Here is a 22,059-nt window from a genome sequence, read left to right as displayed (position 1 = left end):
ACCCCATTTGTGTTCCAATACTTGCTGCTGCATTAAGTTAGTAAAGAGCTAGTTGCTATATCACCTGTGGTGTCTCCTCTTGGGTAACCAACTGAGAAGCCTTTGGAATCTGGAAAAAAGGTGGTTCTTTTATTTAAAAAATTATTTGAAGCTATTGTCACGCCCTTAATAACCAGCATAGGGCATCTGTAAGCAAGCTTGGTTGTCAGAAGTTTTGCAGATTTGCACAAGAGCATTTTCTCATTCACAGAAGATCTGTCGAACATTCTGCTTCATTTAAATTAATGGAGAGGCTTGTGCAGGCTAGGAGCTATAGGTGTGCATTTGATCTCATGTGTTTCAGTTTCAGATTCAGCCAGTCATCTTTTGTTTGATTATAATTTTCTTTCTGTGACATTTGAGCTTCAAACACTGATAACCATCATCAGGATGACCTTGTTGAGAACCATGAGGGCCTTGCTTGGATAAGAAGCTGGAAACAGAGGAGTTCTCTGCTATACCTATGATTTAATTATCGCTTATTTTCTTGAAGAGAAGCTGCTGTATTGGGGGTTCAGGACAGGCAGAAAAGCATGATGGCTTTCTAAACAATAGAAATACTATGAATTCAAGCAGATAAAGAATAAATTCTTGATTAGGCTGTGCAGCACTGTTCTAATTCAGGTTTGCCAAAATTCTACTTTTAAAAAAGTCAACTAATTTATCTAGTTGTTTGGTTCAACATGACTGACCATTTGATATCCCCCCCCCAACATTTTGCAGACGAATCAATGACAAGGCTGGAGGACATGAAAAGAGGGTTAAGGTGACTGGCTGCTCTGGCATCGGCAGCAGGTAGCAGTTCTTCTTTTCAGAGTGGATCTTAGATTCCAGAGATCAAGCTTTCAGGTAAGGATGGGTATTGGGGCTTACAAACTTTTCTTCTGTGTTTCTTTATGATATAACTGTTTCACTAAGGGAGAGAAATGCAAAATTTATGTTCCTTAAAACCATAATTACATTTACCCACATCTTTTTCTCTGTTATTAAGCTCTTTGGATATTTTGCAGATTATTTAACGTTTGTGTTTGTTTCTTATTCATCTGTGGTGCCACCTATTTTTCTATTTTCTCCTCTTCTGTCTTACCTGGTCCTCAAATGAGATCCTTTCCCATCCAGTTTTTAGGCATCAGACAGCTTGAAACACAGTGTATAACCTCAGGAATGTAAGCATGTCCAGTATGTCATGCACTTTGCATGAGTGCATGAGTTCTTTCAGATCGATTATTTGTTCTTATACAGCATTAAGATACAACTGTTAAAATCTCTATTCATCTTTCTTTTTCATAATAATCAAGTTTGTAATTTGCAATTACAACAATAAGATGGAAGACGAGGTCATAAGTTCATCAGTGAAGTCACTGGGTGCCTTTGTGCAAGTTTTCTTAGTATCATGGTTTTTTAAAAGGAATTAGAAAAGTTTGTGAAGAATAAATCTGCCAACCATAATGGAACTTTGGTATTGAGAGCCCGTATTATGTCAGGTTGCCATCTGCTGGGGGAAAACAGCAAATGGCCCTTTGCATTTTGCTTTGCTTCTGAGTTTCCCATGAGCACCTGTTTGGGCCATAGTTCTAATATAACATGGCGTGTTTTTTTTTCTCTAGATAGAATAAGAACAAAATGGTTCATGAACTTTGTAATGTAACCAGCCTCCATGATTTTTTTCCCCTGGTAATTCCAGACAATTCAATGGCTGACCAAAGGATGGATATTTCTTCTACAATCAGTGATTTCATGTCACCAGGTCCTACTGACCTAATCTCTAGTTCTCTTAACACTTCAGGAATGGATTGTAATAGGAAAAGGAAAGGAAGTTCAACTGATTATCAGTAAGTCTGTTACCCTTCAGATATTCCTTTTCTCCATATTGCAGCTTTACTTATTCTGTGATTAGAACTCTATATCATGCTAGCTGAAGTCAGAGGCAGATTTTTCCTGCTTTTCCCCAGTAGCCACCTGTGAGACCTGAAGAAGTGATGCCAAAGAGTGGGGAACCAATGAACTAAAAGCCGTACAAAATGGGTGCTGCAGTGAGGAGGAAGAAACAGTTGAAATTGCCCTTTCTGTCTCTTGTCTCAGTAATGCTTCTACTGCTGGTGGAAGCAGAGAAGAGACATGGGATCCTATCTAAAGTTTTATAGAAGCAGAAAGTTTTGCTTAACGTGTAAAATGTGGCATGGTGGACTGTTAATCCATGGTAGCCACAAATGGTAATCATAAATATGACATCCTTTGTTAGGCCTCAGGTGATATTGAACACACTTTGCACATACCTTCTTTGTTTTGTGAAAATTATTCCAACCCTCCCTCCTCCCTTCACATTAGGAGAAAAATGTAAAAAGCAGTACTAAATATTTGGAAAGTCACTTTTATTCATATATTGAAATGAAAATAAAATGCAGATCTTTATTCTCTATTCTAGCTGTGTTTCCAAATCAGAGTTGGCTCCTCAGGGTTACACATTTTAAATGTCATTACACGCTTGAAAATGTAGAATGAGAATGCAAACACCAGCATCCTAGAGGAACATGAACTGGGGTTGAATGCTACTCCATGTCTAGTGTTCACTTGGTGTTAAACCTGGGGCTGTTTCTTTATAGTTTGTGAGAAAGCCCTGCTGCCTCTTAATAATTATAATTATGATAAATTGAGTCATGCTTTAGATATCATTAGGACAAGTTAGTTGATTTAAATCCTAAACAACACTTTCCTGGGAGTAAGACCATTGAATAGACCTGAGTAGGGTTCTTGTTTAGGATTGTTCTCTTAAATGCAGTTCTCTAACTAATTTTGTAGGTATGTCATTACTTCTCTCCAGCATGTGTATTAGTGCTGTTTTTGAGGGGAAGTGATTAAGAAAACATAATTTTATATTAAGGAGTCTGTAATCACACTAACTCATGTGGAAGAAGGGCCCACCAAGCATGCAAAGGTTCATAGAATACGTTCTCATAGTACTGGATTGCACTTAACATGACTGTGGAGCCATCCTGAGATATTTGGAGGAACTGCACTGTAATAGTGTACTAGATCATTGGAATTCAAAATGTGTAAGCCATTATCTTCCCTCAGTATACCGTATAATATTTTCTCTCTTTACAGACTTGATGGCTTTTCTTTTGAGTAAGTACAAAAATTGGGAGAGAAAAATTCTATTACAGCACTTGACTATATACAAACAACTCGAGAGACCATGTTGCAATTTATTAAATGCTATTTGGCTAGTTAGTGAACTAAAGAGTATAAACAGATGGAATTTTAAAAAACAAACAAACCTGGGCAAATATACTCAAATGCAATTTTTTAAAAAGACTGTAAACTATTGAGCATCCTGCTGTTTCAAATCTGTCTCCCATTATTACAATGAGCAATTTCAACATGGAAAATAGGCTTCCACAGATATGGAAACTATGGGTGTTGTAAATCCCTAGAGTTCAGCAGTCCAAGTTACATCCAGAGAGTCCTGAGTGCGGCTATGGGTATGAAGCCCTTACACCCATTGAGCACATGAAGATGCCTTATACTGAATCAGACCCTTGGTTCGTCAAGGTCAGTATTGTCTACTTAGACTGGCAGCAGCTCTCCAGGGTCTCAGGCTGAGGTCTTTCACATCATCTACTACCTGATCTTTTCAACTGGAGATGCAGGGGATTGAACATGGGACCTTCTGCATGCTAAGCAGATTCTGTATCACTGAGCCACATCAGTCACCCCCTACTACACAGCAGTTCAGAGGTAGGAAGAGGAGATGAGTGCACACATCACCATTGGACTGAGGTGTGCAAAGTTATTTTTGTTAACATTTTTTTTTAATTTCACCATAGCCTTGTAGAATATAATCTCAAATATATGGGTTTACTAGAGATTACTGGTTGGCCGATGTGTGAACAGAATGCCAAACCTGATGAACCTTTGATCTGATCCAGCATGGCTCTCCTTATGTGCTTAATCTCTTAGTTTATTTTAGAGAATAGTTAGGTATTTTAATTGGTTGGGTTGAATCAAAGGATCATTTCCCACCAGTTGAAGGGGTTGGATTGGATGATTTTTGCCCATTTTCCAGATTTTCAAATATGTCACACACTGCAGATCCCCCTCCCAGGTATCCCACACATATACTTTGTTCCTGAGAGGTTCTCCCAAAGTAGCATTTATGGGAGCTCAGTGGCCAATTTCATTGGGTGTCCCTGAGTGGCAATAATGTGAGGGAGAAAGAACTAGTTCTGTCTCCAAGTTTCTCTACCTCATGCAAAATTTCATAAGCCTCTTATCAGTCATCTTTTCCCCTAAACTTAAAAGTCCTAAACTCTTTAGCCTTTCCTTACAGAAAAGGTACTCCACCCTGTTAATCATCTTGGTTGCCCTCTTGTGTGCTGTTTGCAGCTCTGCATTATCCTTTTGAGATACAGTGATCAGAACTGTACACAGAGTTCCAAATGTGGCCACAATTGTTCCACACAAAAGCTTTTCAGTATTAGCTGTTTTATTCTTTTATTTTGTTATTGGCAGTAGCAGGAAGAGGAGTGTGTGTAGGGGGGGGGGAAGTTCCATTGTGCTGGTAGAATTAATTCTCCTCAAAGAAATAACCTTTGGATCCAACCTGTTGTGTTAGCTTTCTAAAAAATAAAACAGAAATCTTTGGTTTTTCAGCAGTTGCATTTTACTTTAATGTATTCTTCTTCTAACGTAATTTCCAACTTCTGAAACACCTTGTAGAGGAAGAGTGTAAGTAAAAGCATAATAGAAATCCCTAAGATCTTTATATGTTGCAGCCGCTCTGTACCATGAGGTGATTAATTAGTATGCCTTGCTTTTAGGCAAATCTTTTCTGTTTCCCCTTTTCCCCAGCAATCCCTTCAAACCTTTAAAAACCTGTGCTAACAAAAGGCTACATAACCCAGAGGGCTTTATTGAGGAAGAGGAGTTGTCAAAACTACCCCATCTTCCTCTTTGAACTGCAGCATTTCTGCTAGTGTAAAAGACTGTTGATGTGAGTTGCTGTTGGTGCAAGAGGTTTCACTAGGCAATTTTATCATGTTCCCCTTCTTAACTGCAGCATATTAGGATGTATAGCTTTTTGTCCATATAGATTTGGTGACAGTCAGCATCAGCTTTCCAGAGATGGTTGCTGGGGGAGGGAGGAAGCAAGAAAATTCTGTACCAGTGAGCACCTTCTTTTTCTGCTTTGTTGAATCCAATCTGTTGTCTTTTATTTGCTATTTTAAGCAGGTTTTCTGTAGTGTAGAATTGTTTAAGATGATGGAGAAATTGCAAATTATGAGGAAAGAAGTTAGGGGACTTTGAAAAGTTGCAGGGAAATTTAGAAAAATACTTTTTTAAAAAACCCTTTTCAGGATTCTATCAGCTCTCAGGAGCTTGAGTAGCTTAATGCATTTCCATGCTGACTCTTTTGTTGCTGTTGTTCAATCGCACTATCTTTTGCCGTCCCCTTCTTCTTTTGCCTTCTGTTTTTCCCAGCATCAGGATCTTCTCCAGCGAGTGCTCCCTTCTCATTTGGTGGCCAAAGTATTTGAGCTTCAGCTTCAGCATCTGACCTTCCAGGAAACAATCTGGGTTGATTTTTCTTAGGACTGACTGATTTGATCTTCTTGTTGTCCAAGGGACTCTCAAGATTCTTCTCTAGCACCACAGCTCAAAAGCATCTATTCTTCTGTGCTTGGCCTGCCTTATGGTCCAACTCTCACAGCCATACATTACTACTGGGAATACCATCGCTTTGACCTTTGTTGGTAGAGTGATGTCTCTGCTTTTTATTATACTGCCTAGGTTCGCCATAGCTGTCCTCCCAGGGAGCAAACGTCTTTTAATTTCATGGCTACAGTCACCATCTGCAGTGATCTTGGATCCCAGAAATATGAAGTCTGTCACTATTTCCATGACTTTCCCTTCTATTTGCCAAGGTGTGATGGGGCCGGTTGCCATGTCTTAGTTTTTTTGATGTTGAGTTTCAAGCCTACTTTTGTGCTCTCCTCTTTCACCCTCAACGAGGTTCTTTAGGTCCTCCTCACTTTCTGCCATTAGAGTTGTGTCATCTGCATATCTGAGGTTATTGATATTTTCCCCAGCAATCTTAATTCTGGCTTGTGCTTCATCCAGACCAGCATTCCACATGATGTACTCTGCATATAAATTAAATAAGCAGGGTGACAATATACATCCTTGTTGAACTCCTTTTCCCATTCTAAACCAATCAGTTGCTCCATATCCTGTTCTGACAGTTGCTTCTTGACCCTTATGTTTCTCAGGAGACATGTGAGGTGGGCTGGTACTCCCATCTCTTTAAGGACTTGCCACAATTTGCTGTGATCCACACAATCAAAGGCTTTAGCCTAGTCAATGAAGCAGAAATAGACGTTTTTCTGGCACTCTCGTGCTTTCTCCATAATCCAGTGAATGTTGGCAGTTTGATCTCTCATTCCTCTACCTCTCTGAAATCCAGCTTGAACTTCTGGTAGTTCCCGAGCTACATACTGCTGAAGCCTAGCTTGTAGGATCTTTAACATGACCTTGCTGGCTTGTGAAATGAGTGCAATGGTGCGATAGTTTAAACATTCCTTGGCATTACCCTTCTTTGAGACTGGAATATAAACTGACCTTTTCCAATTCTATGGTCACTGTTGCATTTTCCAAATTTGCTGATGTAATGTGTGCATCACTTTGAAAGCATCACCTTTTAGGACTTTGAATAGCTCAACTGGAATATCATCATCTATTCTCGCTTCGTTGTTAGTAATGCTTTCTAAGGTCCATTTGACTTCACACTCCAGAATGTCTGGCTCAAGTCAGCGATTTCACCATCATGGATGTCAAGGACATTGAGATCCTTCTTGTATGGTTATGTGTATTCTTGCTACCTCTTCCTAATATCTTCTGCTTCTGTTAGGTTCCTACCGTTTTTGTCCTTTATCATGGCCATCTTTGCACGAAGTGTTTCCTTGATTTCTCCAATTTTCTTGAAGAGATCTCTTGTCCTTCCCATTCTATGATTTTCCTTTATTGCTTTGCATTGTTCCTTCAGGAAGGTGGTCTTCTCTCTCCTTGCTGTTCTCTGGAAATCTGCATTCAGTTGGGTGACTCTTTCCTTTTCACCTCTGCCTTTTGCTTTTTTTCTTTCCTCAGCTATTTGTAATGCCTCATCAGACAGTCACTCTGCTTTCTTGCATTTCTTTTTCTTTGGGATGGTGCTGATTGCTGCCTTCCGTACAGTGTCACGAACCTCCGTCCATAGTTCTTCAGGCACTCTGTCTGTCAACTCTAGTTCCTTAAACCTATTCTTCACCTCCACTGTGTATTCATAAGGGATGTGACCAAGGTCAAACCTGAATGGCCTAATGGCTTCCCCAGTTTTCCTCAGTTTAAGCCTGAATTTTGCTATGAGCAGCTCATGATCTGAGCCGTAGTCAGCTCCTGGTCTTGTTTTTGCTGACCGTAAGGAGCGTCTCCATCTTTGACTGCAGAGTATATAATCAATCTGATTTCTGTGTTGCCCATCAGGTGATGTCCAGATGTAGAGTCGCCTTTTAGGTTGTTGGAAGAGGGTGTTTGCTATGACCAGCTTGCTCTCTTGACAAAACTCTATTAGCCTTTGCCTGGCTTCATTTTGTTCTCCAAGGCCAAACTTGTCAGTTGTTCCGGTTACCTTTTGACTTTCTACTTTGGCATTCCAGTCCCCTATGATGAGGACATCTTTTTTGATGTTGGTTCTAGAAGGTGTTGGAGATCTTCATAGAACTGGTCCATTTCAGCCTTTTCTGAGTCAGTGGTTGGGGCATAGACTTGGATTATTGTGATATTGAATGGCTTGCCTTGGATACGGACCAAGATCATTCTGTCATTTTTGAGATTGTATCCCATTACTGCTTTCCTCATTCTCTTGTTAACTATAAAGGCCACACCATTTCTTCTACAGGACTCTTGCCCACAGTAATAGATGTAGTGATCCTCTGAGTTATATTCACCCATTCCTATCCATTTTAGTTCACTGATTCCCAAGATGTCAATGTTCAGTGTTGCCATCTCTTGTTTGACCACATTCAGCTTACCTTGATTCATAGATCTTACATTCCACGTTCCAATGCAGTATTGTTCTTTGCAGCATTGGACTTTCCTTTCAGCATCAGACACATCCACAGCTGAATGTCCTTTTGGCTTTGGCCCAGCTGCTTCACTCTTTCTGTGCCCTCCACTCTTCCCCAGTAGCATATTGGGCACCTTCTCATCTGAGAGGCTCATCTTCCAGCGCCATATCTTTTAGCCTTTTGTTTCTGTTCATGGGGTTTTCTTGGCAAGGATACTGGAGTGGGTTGCCATTCCTTCTCCAGTGGATCACATTTTGTCTGGGATCTCAGCTGTGGCCTGTCCATCTTGGGTGGCCATCGTGCATGGCATAGCCCACAGCCTCACTGAACCACACAAGCCCTCTCGCCATGTCAAGGCAGCAATCCATGAGAGGGATTCTTTTTAGCCGCTCTCCCCCCACCCCATTAAGTGAATATCAGCTGCTCCCTGCGTATCATGTCTCTTTTAGCATTACTGAGTCTTCATCAGACCATTTTGGTTCTCCTCCACACCTCTTTTAGTTAGTTTACTATCATATTTGTCTCCATATCTAAGGAGAACTCCACATGCATATATAGAAAACTCTACCTTGCCTATGGGTGGCTTGGTCTTCCTGCTTTTGTGATTGGCATAATCTTCTCAGTTAGATATCATGATAAATAAACACCTATGAAAAGGAAAAAATTGGGGGTGGATGGATTATTCCTAGTTTCTTCTGGGCACTGGAAAAGCTCTGTAGTGATTCACTGAGCAAAAGCTTTAAGAGTTGCCTACTCTTCCTTACCTTTTCACTGACTGATGGTCAACGAATGTATCTTCAGCTGTGGTTCATTTTATTTATGTATTGTTGCTTTAAATCTAGAGGAATTAAAAGGAAAAAAAGGCTAGTATACATAACCAACCAACATTTACATATAAAGCTCATAATATAAACTCAAAAACAACCCTAAAGTCTCAGTATCTTTTCTTCAAATCTATCCCAGAAATTGCAGCACTAAGAATTATTTCAATGGACTAAGAAAGCTGTTGGGTTTGCATTATGTTAGGCTATCCTGTCAACAATTAAATCTAACACTATTCAAAGTTAAGGAGTAAAAATAATACCTGCCAAAGGCTTTTTCACCTGTTCCTCTCCAGACATCCACTTTTAAAAGTGGCATATGTAGAATCAATTCATTCACCTCTTCTCTTCCCTAGATCACTCCACACAGCATACATTTTTTGAAAGTTTATAACTTAATAAATTAATTTTCAACACCAAATAAATGTTCTTTAGCAGCCACCTTTGTCTTAAAAATGAGAAGGATCTATGTAACTGGCTTACAGAAACTCTAAAATGGAGTCTGCTCCCTTGCAGTTCTTTCTCTCTGACACTAAGGACTCAGGCAGGGAGAAGTTAACCGGTTGTGGACTCTATTGCTCTGATTTTATATAAGACACATCTGCTAGTGCAGTTTAGTGGAGTGTGCTGACAGAAAGAAAGCACATAGGAAGTCTTGTTCATCTAAAGCAGTGGGAGAGATGCTGGAGGCTGGAAACTTAGGGTTGGATCCTATGTACTGTGAGTGCTGAAGAATTTTTCTGCTTCTCCCTTCCCACTGCAGCTTGCTATACTCTTGAAATCCTATTCTGGGGTGGAGGGGGGCGTCACTGGACCCATGGGAACAGCATGAGAGAGGGAAGAGTATCCAAAATCTTGCATAAATGCATGTCCATCAGCAAAACAAGACATAGATTTCAACTTAAGGTTGAGGACTGGGACTTGAGGTAGCACATGCAGTTCAAATTAAAGAAGAGAGATGTTGTTCACTGTTCCCTTCTGTTGCAATTTTTATGCAGTTCATGCTCTTTTTGACCTTAACAGCTGGATTAGACATTATGGAAAGGGAATTAAATGTACAGATGCTGGCATTTGTTGGTTATACTTTGTACTTTGGCTCTTAATGGATTTTCCTTCTGAACCATTTTCTTTAATTAATGATATATCAGTGAATTAAAAAACTGTCAAGGTTCAAAGATGGGTTTAGATACTTCTATGTGTACAAGAGTGTTTTAGTGAAGATAGCTGTATTTGGCAAGTCAGTCCTGTTTGTTTCCAGAACTTAACTGATTTTATTCTTATATAATATGCATCTCTGCCTGATTAACTTCGAGAAATGCTTGTGGCTTTGGAAAGTGATAAGTGGTATCAGTTTCTGGGGCTCTTCTACCTGTTGATTGGAGTTTTTTTGTTTGTTTCTAGAGAAGGTATGGACACAGACAAAGATGATCAGCATGGAAGGTATTTGTTGCTAAACAGATTGTACATTTCAGCAATAAAAGTATGTTCAAGAGTGTATTCTAATAGTTCTGACTGTATTTTGTGTAACTGAAGTCTGTGAGAATCCAGAGAGTATATAAGATCCAGGATAATCCCAATGAAAGATCAAGACTTTGCATAGTACATAGATGTGAGAACAATGCTAATCTTCAGAAATGTAATTTCTGAGCCTCTGGCTATTATTTTTGAGAATTCTTGGAGAACAGGAGAGGTGCCGGAAGATTGGAGGCGGGCGAATGTTGTCCCCATCTTCAAGAAGGGGAAAAAAGACGATCCGGGTAACTACCGACCCGTCAGCTTGACATCTATACCTGGAAAAGTGTTAGAACAGATCATCAGTCGGTCCTGGAACATTTAGAAAGAATGGATGTGATTACTAAGAGCCAGCATGGTTTTCTCAAGAACAAGTCATGTCAGACTAACCTGATCTCTTTTTTTGAGAAAGTGACTACCTTGCTGGATCAGGTGAATGCTGTAGACATCATTTATCTTGATTTCAGTAAGGCTTTTGATAAAGTTCCACAAACTATCCTAGTTGACAAATTGGTAAAATGTGGTTTGGATCCTGTTACCATTAGATGGATCTGTAACTGGTTGACAAATCGCACCCAAAGAGTGTTTGTGAATGGTTCCTCATCCTCTTGGAGAGGAGTGACAAGTGGAGTGCCTCAAGGATCTGTCCTGGACCTGTTTTGTTCAACATCTTTATCAATGATTTTGATTAAGGAATAGAGGGAATGCTTATTAAATTTGCAGATGATACTAAATTGGGAGGGGTCTTAGTGGATCATATGCTGAACATGAGTCAACAGTGTGATGCGGCAGCTAAAAAGGCAAATGCAATTTTGGGCTGTATCAACAGTTTCCAGATCACGTGATGTGATGGTATCGCTTTACTCTGCTCTGGTAAGACCTCACCTGGAGTATTGTGTTCAGTTTTGGGCACCGCATTTTAAGAAGGATATAGACAAGCTAGAACGGGTCCAGAGGAGGGCGACGAAGATGGTGAGGGGTTTGGAGACCAAGTCTTATGAGGAAAGGTTGAAGGAGCTGGGCATGTTTAGCCTGGAGAGGAGGTGGCTGAGAGGTGATATGATCACCATCTTCAAGTACCTGAAGGGCTGTCATCTAGAGGATGGTGTGGAATTGTTTTCTGTGGTCCCAGAAGGTAGGACCAGAACCAATGAATTGAAATTAAATCAAAAGAGTTTCCGGCTCAACATTAGGAAGAACTTCCTCACCATTAGAGCGATTCCTCAGTGGAACAGGCTTCCTTGGAAGGTGGTGGGCTCTCCTTTCTTGGAGGTTTTTAAACAGAGGCTAGATGGCTATCTGACAGCAATGAAGATCCTGTGAATTTAGGGGGAAGTGTTTGTGAGTTTCCTGCATTGTGCAGGGGGTTGGACTAGATGACCCTAGAGGTACCTTCCAACTCTATGATTCTATGATCTTGGTGAGAAAATACTCAGTTGTGATCCTTCTGAAATTTAAGTGTTCAGTGGCTAGAATCCAAAGAACAGCACATCCAGTTCTGTATGCTCAAGGGGTTTTCAATCTAAGTTTCTTGAACAACAGTCCCCCTTGTCACATGGCAAACTGCTTTTTTAAACTAAAGGATCTTTCAAAAGCAGATTGTGGCATGTCATTGAAGAATGCTGTTCAAAGAAAGAAAATAAAAAATCCCATTGGGCGTGCACAAGTGTTTGAACTGTTTGGTTCCCCTATCAGTGCATGTAAGAAACTGAAATATTTTAGCCATTGCTGTTGCAGTAGATCTATGCAGATAAATAGAGGTGTTCCAGAATTGTTATGAACTGTATTGATGGCTCGACTAATGTCACTTTGCTTTTCACTAGGTTGGAGTATACAGACCAACAAGGCAGAATTAAAAATGCAAGGTAAAATAATTATAACTTTTTTAAAAAATTAACTCAATTAACAGTGTCTGACTGGGCTTGAGATGTGATATGTTCAGACTTTTTTGGACATTCCCAGAATAGAATGTTTTCAGTTTATTTTTACTGAGAAACTATAGGTTGGATCCAGCACTTGTTCTCTGCCAGCTGGAAGGTTGGGAAGTGTTTGTATTTTACGTTGAATGCAATTGTTTTGCAGCATCTTGTTCTTGCACCTGTATGAATCCAGATATTACAACATACCTGAAGTCTTCTGCCAGCACAACCTCTGTTCACTTCTGGCAGTTTCTGCTTAAAGGTTATTGTGCAATCCAGGCTACCTGTCCCTGTTCGCTGTGTCCATCCTTACATGTGGCTGATAAAGAGACACCAGTCCTCAGAGAAGGCACTGAATTTTGGGTTAAATATGAAGTGTAAAAAAAACCAAAAAAAAAACAACCATATTACAGAGAAGTTTATTGAAGAACAGTGCCACAATTTTAGAGTTAGTTAATACACACAATTAATGCTATAATAATGACAGCTTTTGCCTGATGGCTATGATAACTGTAATTCAAGAAGCAGGAAACAAGACGGCAATTCAGTTTTTAGGATAGAGCTCAGATTCATTGTATGTATTTTTAAGCTCATCATTCACTGAGCCATCTGTCTACATCCATTTGGTCAAGGCCTCTTTCATAGTTTGTGAAAGTACAGTTCAAAAGTTGTCAGATAAATGCAGCATTCCTTCAATATAAAGTGTAGCAGAAAATGACAAATTGACTCTAACGCTACTATGAAGGAAGGCGGCATGTTTATTTTTGCTTATGTACCTAAAGCAGTGCAGTCTGACTCATGACTGCTTATGTTGAAATAAACATGACTAGTCTTAATGTTTGCACTTGATTTCCATTTTAGTTTGCAGCTATTGAAGTTCTTTCAGAGGTTAATGGTCCAGGGTTGTTGTCTGAACTAATATATTAACAGGAGTAGACCTAAGTCACACCTTGTGCTCTCTGTAGTTCCTCTTAGACTTCTTGCAGCCATTCCTGCATACTTCAGATTATATCATGGCTTGTATAGTCAATTACCCTCTAAATTAGATGGAACACAGTCAAGATCCTCAGATTATCTAGATCAGGGGTGTCAAGAACTCATTTGTTATGAAGGATGGATCTGATATAAGTGAGACCTTGTTGGCCTGGGCCATGCCATGTGTATACCTATTTAAGATTAGGTAGCAGAGATATAAACTTTATAAAGGACACAGACAAACACACAATTAATTTTTTAAAAAAACCTTAAAACATGCTTAAAATGTTAGCACTCGTTGGTATTAAAGGTGCTTCTCTGCATCTCTCCCATGGAATTCAGGGAACTGGGCAAAGGAAGCTCTGGCTTGTTCCTTCCCTCCTTCCTTCCCCAGGGGAGCACGAGGGGGAAGGAAGAGAGGCTTGGCTCAGTAGCTCTGATGTGCAACTGAGAGAGCCTGGAAAAACAAGCTCTGCCATCCTCCCTTCCTCTTCAAGGGAGGAACCTCAGCCAATGGAGAAAATAGAGGTTGTGTTCTGTAGCTCCTGTGCAATTGGGCAAGTCTTGCAAAGCAAGCTGTTATGCAGAAGGAAGCAAGAGAAAGGGAGAAGGAAGCAGATGACAGCCAGTTGCTCGGGGGCCTGATAGGAGCCTTCCGGGGGCCTGATTTGGCCCGCAGGCTGCATGTTTGACACCCCTGATCTAGAGTTTTCTTCCCATTTCAATCAAAGCAAGTGAAATGAATGGTTCTCTCTGGTTAACAAACCATGCAGTTGAGGCTTGCAGTGGGTCTGTGGAGAGCTGGAATTTCATAATTTATATCTATTTTGCTTTCATTATCACATAGGGAAGCTCACAGTCAGATTGAAAAAAGACGTCGTGATAAGATGAATAGTTTTATTGATGAATTGGCCTCTTTAGTGCCAACATGCAATGCCATGTCCAGAAAGCTAGATAAGCTTACAGTACTGAGAATGGCTGTTCAGCATATGAAAACATTACGTGGTAAGTATTAAAGGAGCTGTTACTACTAACTAGGGTGATTACTTCTAGGACCTGGGAAATACAGTCATGAGGTAATAATACTTAATTCTTTGAGTATTCAAGGCACTTTGTGTGAATTACTGTGATAGTGGGTTATATCCTACTACTCCTCCCCTTCCAAGGCTCCTTGCACTGAAGGGATGCACCATTCTTAGCTTAAATGGATACAACACAGTATTTTCAAGAGAAGGGTAAGATAGGTCAATATTATCATTTTTTCATTTTGTACAATGTGTGGGAGGGAGAGAAGATTTGAACTAGTGACTTTCTAGCTTATGCTTTAAAGCCAGTACCCTATATCATCTTAAAATGAGTTAGCAATATTTTCATGCTGCTAAGAGGTATATCATATGTACCCTTCTCCTTTACTCAGAAAAGTGTATCCACGCTTTTGAGCTACCCAGATCTTTTCAGCAGATAGAATTAAAAGGTAGTTGTCTCATACAAGCTTTTGAAAACATTAAACTGATTTTAGAATTTGTTAAGTTGGGACCTGAGGGAAAGGATAAGGTAATAGATGACATTCCATGTGTTTGTTCAGACCTCATCAGGTTGTGTTTTAGAAAGGCCCCCCTCCCCCTTTTAAACCAGGTGATATTCTGCATATCTATGATTATACTATTTCATTGCTTTCTTAATGGGCACTTGATGGTTTGCTTTTAGAGGGAACAAGCTGGGTCTAAATGTTTTGGAATAATTCCCCTGCAGAATTCTGTAAACTCTGTTATTTGAGGAGGGCAATGCCCACCTCCCTTTGTTCCCCTGAAGAGAGCCAGTGTGATGTGGTGGTTAGAACGCTGGACTAGGTCAGGGACACCCAGCTTCAAACTTTTGCTCCCCATTAAATTCACTGGGCAACCTTGGCCAGCAGTTCTTTCTCAGCCTAACACAGCTCCAAGGCTTGTTGTGAGGATAAAAAGCAGGAGGGAAGGACCATATTGTGCCGCCCTGAGCACCACAGAAGAATAATGGGATAAAAATGTATTCAGTAGAATAAAAAGAAACAATCTAAATGACTCTCAATTACATTAACTCTCAGTAGTGCCTCTGGAATATGATCTATCCTCATCAGGCCATAGGGCGGCTTTTTCTTTTGGTAACTTACAAGGTCTTCAGTATGGGGGTGACAAATTTTACTGCTTTTATGATTGGTGTAAGCACCAGCTTTACTGTTAGATGTAGTGTTGATCATTAGGATGCATTATTCTGAGCACAGAAAGACAATAGTCTAAGCAAACTGAAAATAACAGTATATGTGAGAATGACATACATTGCATGTAACACAACTGGATTATTTATTTTAACTTTCTTCCTCTGCTTAAGGTGCCACAAATCCATATACTGAAGCAAACTACAAACCTGCTTTTTTATCAGATGATGAATTAAAACATCTTATTCTTAGGGTATGTGTTAATTTTAAACAATAACCATAGAATATTTTAGAGCATTAATGTGTGTAATTTTTTATTTGAAAAAAGAAGATTCTTTTATGTATAGAACAACTTTCTTATAAGTGAAATTGACCAAAACTTTCTTCAGCATTGGAGTTTGATATTAACAAACAGAAGCATTGCCCTTTTTTCCATCAATGGGCCCCTTCTGCATAATTTTGTAATAAGCATATGCATTATTTTTGTTAACTGCATCAATCTAAGAGTTGAATAGGCTTTCCAGTACAATGGAATTCATTGGTTTGGATCCTACAAACTACAAGCACATCTGGACTTGCAAAAACAAGTCATGCCTATCTTTTCTTCAGTGTCCCCTTGCGACTACTGTAAAGCTGATGCTAGAAATCAGGAGAGTCCTATGGGCAAAATACCATTTGACATTTGAAGCTGCAATGAGGATGAGGAATAATTGGTTGAAATTACTTGTCCCACCTTCTAGTGGCAGAGGAGGCATGGCAGAGCAAGCAAGAGAGAGGAAGGGTAACTTCACTTGCTCCCCTTTTCTTATTTATTGCTGCTTGGCCTCTTTCTTCATATGCTCCTTCAATCTACAACATGCAGTTTTCAAAGATCACAGGGGGCTGGGTAGGGTGTGCGGGATAAAGATCCACTGACGTCTTCCAGCAACCAAGCCAATATAAGTGGAAGGAATAAAGAGGTTTGTAAGATGGAGAAAGTCTCCTTATGCTGGAAAAGGACTTCTAGCATTCTGAGCAGAGTAGTGGGACACATGCCAGGGACTTGAAAACCACATAATAAACTAACAGCAATCACAAAAAGTGGCCAGATGACCCATACTGGAATAAGGTTTTGAAGTTCAGAAAATGTGCCTCTAAACTGAAAGATTAATTCAGGAATCTTACTTTTTTTTCCAAAACTGAATATTGATTTGGATGACTGTTTACCTCAGTCCAGCTATTGCTACTGTGGCCGTCTACGTTGAAGAGAAAGGGGAGGGGTCTCAGAATCCACTTGCATTCAGAAGGGAAGGATTGGTTTGGATTCAGCCAGCATTTCTGCTTGGTTTTACCCAACTGTCCTCTTTATTGCATCTCCTGTCCTACATGGCTTTTGTCCATGCAGGTCCCATTATTCCCAGCATAGTCTTTTTCACAATGAAAGAAACTTTCCCTCCCTTGCACTTTTTTAACAGCAGAAAATCTGGTTGGATGCAAACCATTGTTTTTACTGTTGTCCAACTAAAGGATTTTTAAAAATCAAATTAAGAGAGTTAAAATTTAGTAAATTTTTTTTGTCTTTACTGATTGTAAGACATCCATGTTGCAGAAGAAAGTGTCAATAACAAATCTTTTAGATTTAGCAGTAAAATACAATTTTCTGTCTGGGATCCACCAAAGCATTCCTACAGGTAGATTTCCATCCACAAAGTGCCTTTCTTTTTAAAGTTGGATTTTAGAACACCATGCCATAAGAGATCCCTTCCTTTTGGTCACCACAGCACTAGAATACACTTTAATTTTTAAGAACTTTAACATAAAATTCTCCATATATCTCATCAGTTAACAAAATGCAGCTGATGTAGTAGTGAGGTGCTGTCATATCCAGACAACTTTAAATTATGTGGAAAAACCAGTATTTGGGCTTAAACCTATAAACACCTACATGCAAGCAGATCCATTGAATTCAGGTAGTATTAATAATGGCTTGGATTCACAGGATGATTTTCATATGTGCTAGGTTCTATGTGTGAGTAGAATAAAGCTCATTCTAATCGCTTGCTAGAATGATATAGCATGCCCCAAAGTTCAATATAGCATAACCCAAACAATTTTCCCGTTTACACAAGACATTGTGCACACAATTAATGGGATCTGTAAGATGGCAGTGAGGAAAGTGCTAGGCATTGTACAAAATCTTATGCAAGCAGAACTGTGCGAAGTCTGTTTATGTTACAACTACCCATAGTGATTTAAGGGAATCTCAATGTTCAAAGGCAGTAAACCTCTGAGTAGCAGTGTTGGCAGTCAACATCAGTGGAAGGCCTATATGTTCTGGTGTTGGCCAGCCAGAATAACTGGTTGGCCACTATGTGAGATAGGATGTGGACTAGATGGATAATCCAGCAAGACTCTTCATAATTTCTTTCATTCTTTGTTTCTTCTTCCACATTGTTGGATCCAAGCCAAGATGACACATGGATTAACTTCTGGGAAACATTTAGAGAAGGGCATTGGCATAAAGACCCCATACCCGCCCACTCAAGAATATTTCTCCAGGGCCAGAGAACAATTAGCTTAGTAATTTATTTATTTTTATTTTATTTTATTTTATTTATACCCGCCCTTCTCGCTGGAGCAGGCTCAGGGCGACTCACAACAATAAAATGAAAACAATCAATTTAAAAATTGCATAATGTTAATATGACAATTTAAAATTCAATAATTAAAACAATCATTAAAACAATCTGGTGCTGATATCATATGTAGTTGTATTGCTTCTGATGGCTTCAGTGTTCTTACATTTTCTCCCACAATGATGGTAACTCTAGATCAGTTAAAGGCCAACTGGAAGAGTGTGGTTTTACAGGCCTTGTGGGACTGGGCAAGGTCCCGCAAGGCCCTCCAGTAGCTGGTTCCATCAGTAGGGGACTGCTACCGAGAAGGCCCTCTCTCTGGTAGATTTTAGTCTTGCCTCCCTTGACCCAGGGATCACTAGTAGGTTTTGGGATCCAGACCTAAGTGCTCTCTGGGGAATGTGTGGGGAGAGATGGGCCCTAAGGTAAGCAGGTCCTTGGCCATATAGGGCTTTAAAGGTAATAAACTGTGATTATACTGCACAGTTTTAATGTAAAATGTAAAATTTTAAGGTTTTTAGGGTTTTAATGTTTGAATTTAAATGTATTAATTTGTTCCGATTTTATTGTTTTATTATTTGTTGTAAGCCGCCCTGAGCCACTTGTGGGAAGGGCGGGATATAAGTTACGGAATAAATAAATAAATAAATAAAATAACCAGCACCTTGTAGCGAATCCGGTATACTACTGGCAGCTAGTGCTGTTCCTGCAGCCCTGGCTGTGTGTGGTCCCACCTGGGAAGCCCCAATAGCAGCCTGGCTGCCGCGTTCTGCACTAACTGGAGTTTCCAGGTTCGAGACAAGGGCAGCCCCAAGTAGAGGGCATTACAGTAGTCCAACCTCGAGGTGATCGTTGCATGGATCACAGTTGGCAAGTCATCACGCTCAAGGAAGGGTGCCAACTGCCTCACCCGCCTAAGATGAAAAAATGTGGATTTAGCAGTGGCTGCTATCTGGGCCTCCATTGTCAAGGCAGGCTCCAGCATCACCCCAAAGCTTCTGACCTTGTGCGCTGTTGTCAGTGGCTCACCGTCAAAAGCTGGTAAGGGGATTTCCCTGCCCAGACTGCCACGACTCAGGCAAGGGACCTCTGTCTTCATCGGATTCAGCTTCAGTTGGCTCAGCCTAAGCCATCCAGCCATAGCTTGCAGTGCCAGGTCCAGATTTTCTGGGACACAGCCAGACCAGCCACCCATCAGTAGATAGAGCTGGGTGTCATCAGCGTACTGAAGGCAACCCAGCCCATACCTCCGGGTATCTGGGCAAGAGGGTGCATATAGATGTGAAACAACATCGGGGAGAGCACTGCCCCCTGTGGCACACCACAATTAAGTGATGGAAACGTCCTCCAGAAAACTCTGTAATTGTAGCGCTACTGCCCTCTCAATAATTTTACCCAAGAAGGGTAAGTTCAAGACTGGCCGATAGTGTGCAAATTCGGCCGGGTCCAATATAGGTTTTTTCAAGAGGGGGCGGACCACGGCCTCTTTAAGAGACATTGGAAAAAGCCCCTCGGACAGGGATCTATTTACGATATCCTGTACAGGATATCTAAACTCCCCCTGGCAAGCTTTAATTAACCAAGAAGGGCAAGGGTCCAGATCACATGTTGGGTGCACAGTTAAGAGGATTCTGTCAACTTCCTCCAGGCTGAGTGTTTTAAAACGATCCAAAGCTGGTCCAGAAGACAGACACAGTGCCTCGAGTTCACATGCTATATCAAGTGTGGCGGGGAGGTCGTGACAAAGCGACGAGATCTGTGAAAAAGTTCACGAAAGCCTCACAGCCAATAACCAATTCCCTAAGATTTGGCCTGCCTTGTGGCAGTGTTGTAAGAGTCTGGATTTTTCTAAACAATTGTGCCGGGTACGAAGTCGCAGACGCAATCTTAGCCGCAAAGTAAGCTTTCTTTGTGGCTTTGACTGCCATCTCATAGACCTCATAAACTCTCTATAAGATGTTCTAGACGCATCGTCTCGAGTATGCCACCACTGCCTCTCTAGCCGTCTGAGCCCCTGTTTCATCAATCACAACTTCGGGCTATGCCATGGCTCTAACTTAGAACGAGGGCACAGAGGACACCGTGAGGGACTGCCACCTTGTGGTATAACAAGCACCATGAATGGCCTGATGCTTTTGTGATCACTTTAAATGGCCTATTCTTAATAGATTTGCCAGGTCCCCTCTGACTACCAGCAGGGGATGGAAGGATAGGGTTTCCAGATCCTGGTTGGGAAACTCCTGGAGATTTGGAGATGGAGCCTGGGGAGGACAGGGACCTCAGTGGAGCACAATGGCATAGACTCCACCCTTCAAAGCATCCATTTTCTCCAGGGGAACTAATTACTGTAGTCTCAAGATAAACTGTAATTCTAGGGGATCCCCAAGTCCCACCTGGAAGCTGGCATCCCTAATTCTTAAGTGCCTGGTAAGGTGTCCCAGAAAAACTATTATTGGGGCTGTCTTGAATTGGTCTGTCCAGCTTCCAGGAAACACTTTTTTCTTGGCTTCCTAGTGACTGTTCAAAGATTACTGACAGTAGTCAAGTGAAAGTAAAGAATTTCTGCCTCAACTTGCTTTGGTGGCCTTTTCTACCTTTACTCAGGAACTGCTCCTGGGAATGTAGAATGCTGTAAAGATTCTATTGGAACGACAGGAGGAATGAACCTCCATTTCTCTTCACCTCCCATGGCTTTTGGATTTGCTTTTACAAGGGAAAATAAAAAACAAAAATTGATTATAAAGCACAGCAAAGCTGCTCACTTTAAATAAACATAGTAGATGTGTTTAAATGTAATCCTATCAGACTAGAAATTTAATGAAGATGCACAGTGAATTCAGCTTTATATGTCTGGTACTGTCGTAATTGTAATATTTACTTTATTACTCATTATTCTGGTTAAATTTAGGTGCAGAAGAAAAAAATTGGTTCTTGAAGATATTATGTGTATCACACATTTTAAATATACAATTACCTTGTGTCTCCCAACTAGGCTGCAGATGGCTTTCTTTTTGTTGTGGGTTGTGACAGAGGAAAGATACTGTTTGTTTCAGAATCAGTATTCAAGATCCTCAACTACAGTCAGGTATTTTTCCTGGTCATGTGAGTTATGAAATACCAGATCCTTGTAATAAAAGTTTTGTTTTGCTAAATGGTGAACATAGAAGTTGTGGTTTCCTTTTCCTTTTTTTGTTTTGTGGTGCAAAATAAAGTTTTTTGTTGGGTAAAGAGCAATCTTATTATGTTGTTAGTTCATTATCTAAAGTACCAGTACACTGAATTAAAGAGCTATTAAGACTTCTCCTCAAAAATATATATATAATGCACTGTAGTAATTTAACTTGTGTTTTGTAACTCTTTCTAAATAGAATGATCTGATTGGTCAAAGTTTGTTTGACTACCTTCATCCTAAAGACATTGCCAAAGTTAAGGAGCAGCTTTCTTCTTCTGATACTGCGCCACGGGAAAGGCTGATAGATGCAAAAAGTGAGCATGTGGTATTCTTGTGCAGTTTATGTCTTTGTGTATGTGTGTGAGAACTAATTCACCAGTTTGGATTGGTTTGTTTGTTTTTTAACACAGCTGGGCTTCCAGTTAAAACAGATATAACACCTGGGCCATCACGGTTATGCTCTGGAGCAAGACGCTCATTCTTTTGTAGGATGAAATGTAATAAGCCATCAGTAAAAGTAGAAGACAAGGATTTTCCTTCCACCTGTTCTAAGAAGAAAGGTACTGATACAATTTCAGTCAATAAAATGTTTAGTTAATCCCTAATAAGATATGATAAAGATAGAGCTACAGATGGGGCAAAAATCTGACTGGCATGTTGTGTGTTTCGATTTCTGCCATGTTGAAGCAAATGGCAGGTTCTGCTACTGA

The 22,059-nt window shown here is 40.3% G+C and overlaps 1 protein-coding gene across 4 annotated transcripts in view; it reads left to right on the top strand.

Moving 5' to 3' along the window:
• BMAL1 (basic helix-loop-helix ARNT like 1) overlaps positions 1–22,059 on the top strand; it is a 123,395-nt gene that overhangs the window by 51,315 nt on the left and 50,021 nt on the right. For 2 of the 4 annotated variants that reach the window (XM_060262108.1, XM_060262109.1), the window contains 10 exons: positions 763–888; positions 1,724–1,871; positions 3,145–3,165; positions 10,364–10,402; positions 12,298–12,339; positions 14,216–14,373; positions 15,736–15,815; positions 21,170–21,262; positions 21,546–21,663; positions 21,760–21,909. In XM_060262108.1, coding sequence (XP_060118091.1) covers positions 1,732–1,871; positions 3,145–3,165; positions 10,364–10,402; positions 12,298–12,339; positions 14,216–14,373; positions 15,736–15,815; positions 21,170–21,262; positions 21,546–21,663; positions 21,760–21,909 — 841 coding nt within the window. In that variant the 5' untranslated portion in view covers positions 763–888; positions 1,724–1,731. Of the gene's footprint in view, positions 1–754; positions 889–1,723; positions 1,872–3,144; positions 3,166–10,363; positions 10,403–12,297; positions 12,340–14,215; positions 14,374–15,735; positions 15,816–21,169; positions 21,263–21,545; positions 21,664–21,759; positions 21,910–22,059 lie in introns of those variants that run through there. The other 2 variants (XM_060262107.1, XM_060262110.1) reach the window with 2 other exon arrangements.

The sequence above is a fragment of the Heteronotia binoei genome, chromosome 21 (genome assembly GCF_032191835.1).
Source record: "Heteronotia binoei isolate CCM8104 ecotype False Entrance Well chromosome 21, APGP_CSIRO_Hbin_v1, whole genome shotgun sequence".
Classification (NCBI taxonomy): Eukaryota; Metazoa; Chordata; class Lepidosauria; order Squamata; family Gekkonidae; genus Heteronotia; species Heteronotia binoei.
Note: the sequence above shows the minus strand (reverse complement) of the source record. Positions and strands in the feature narration are given on the sequence as shown.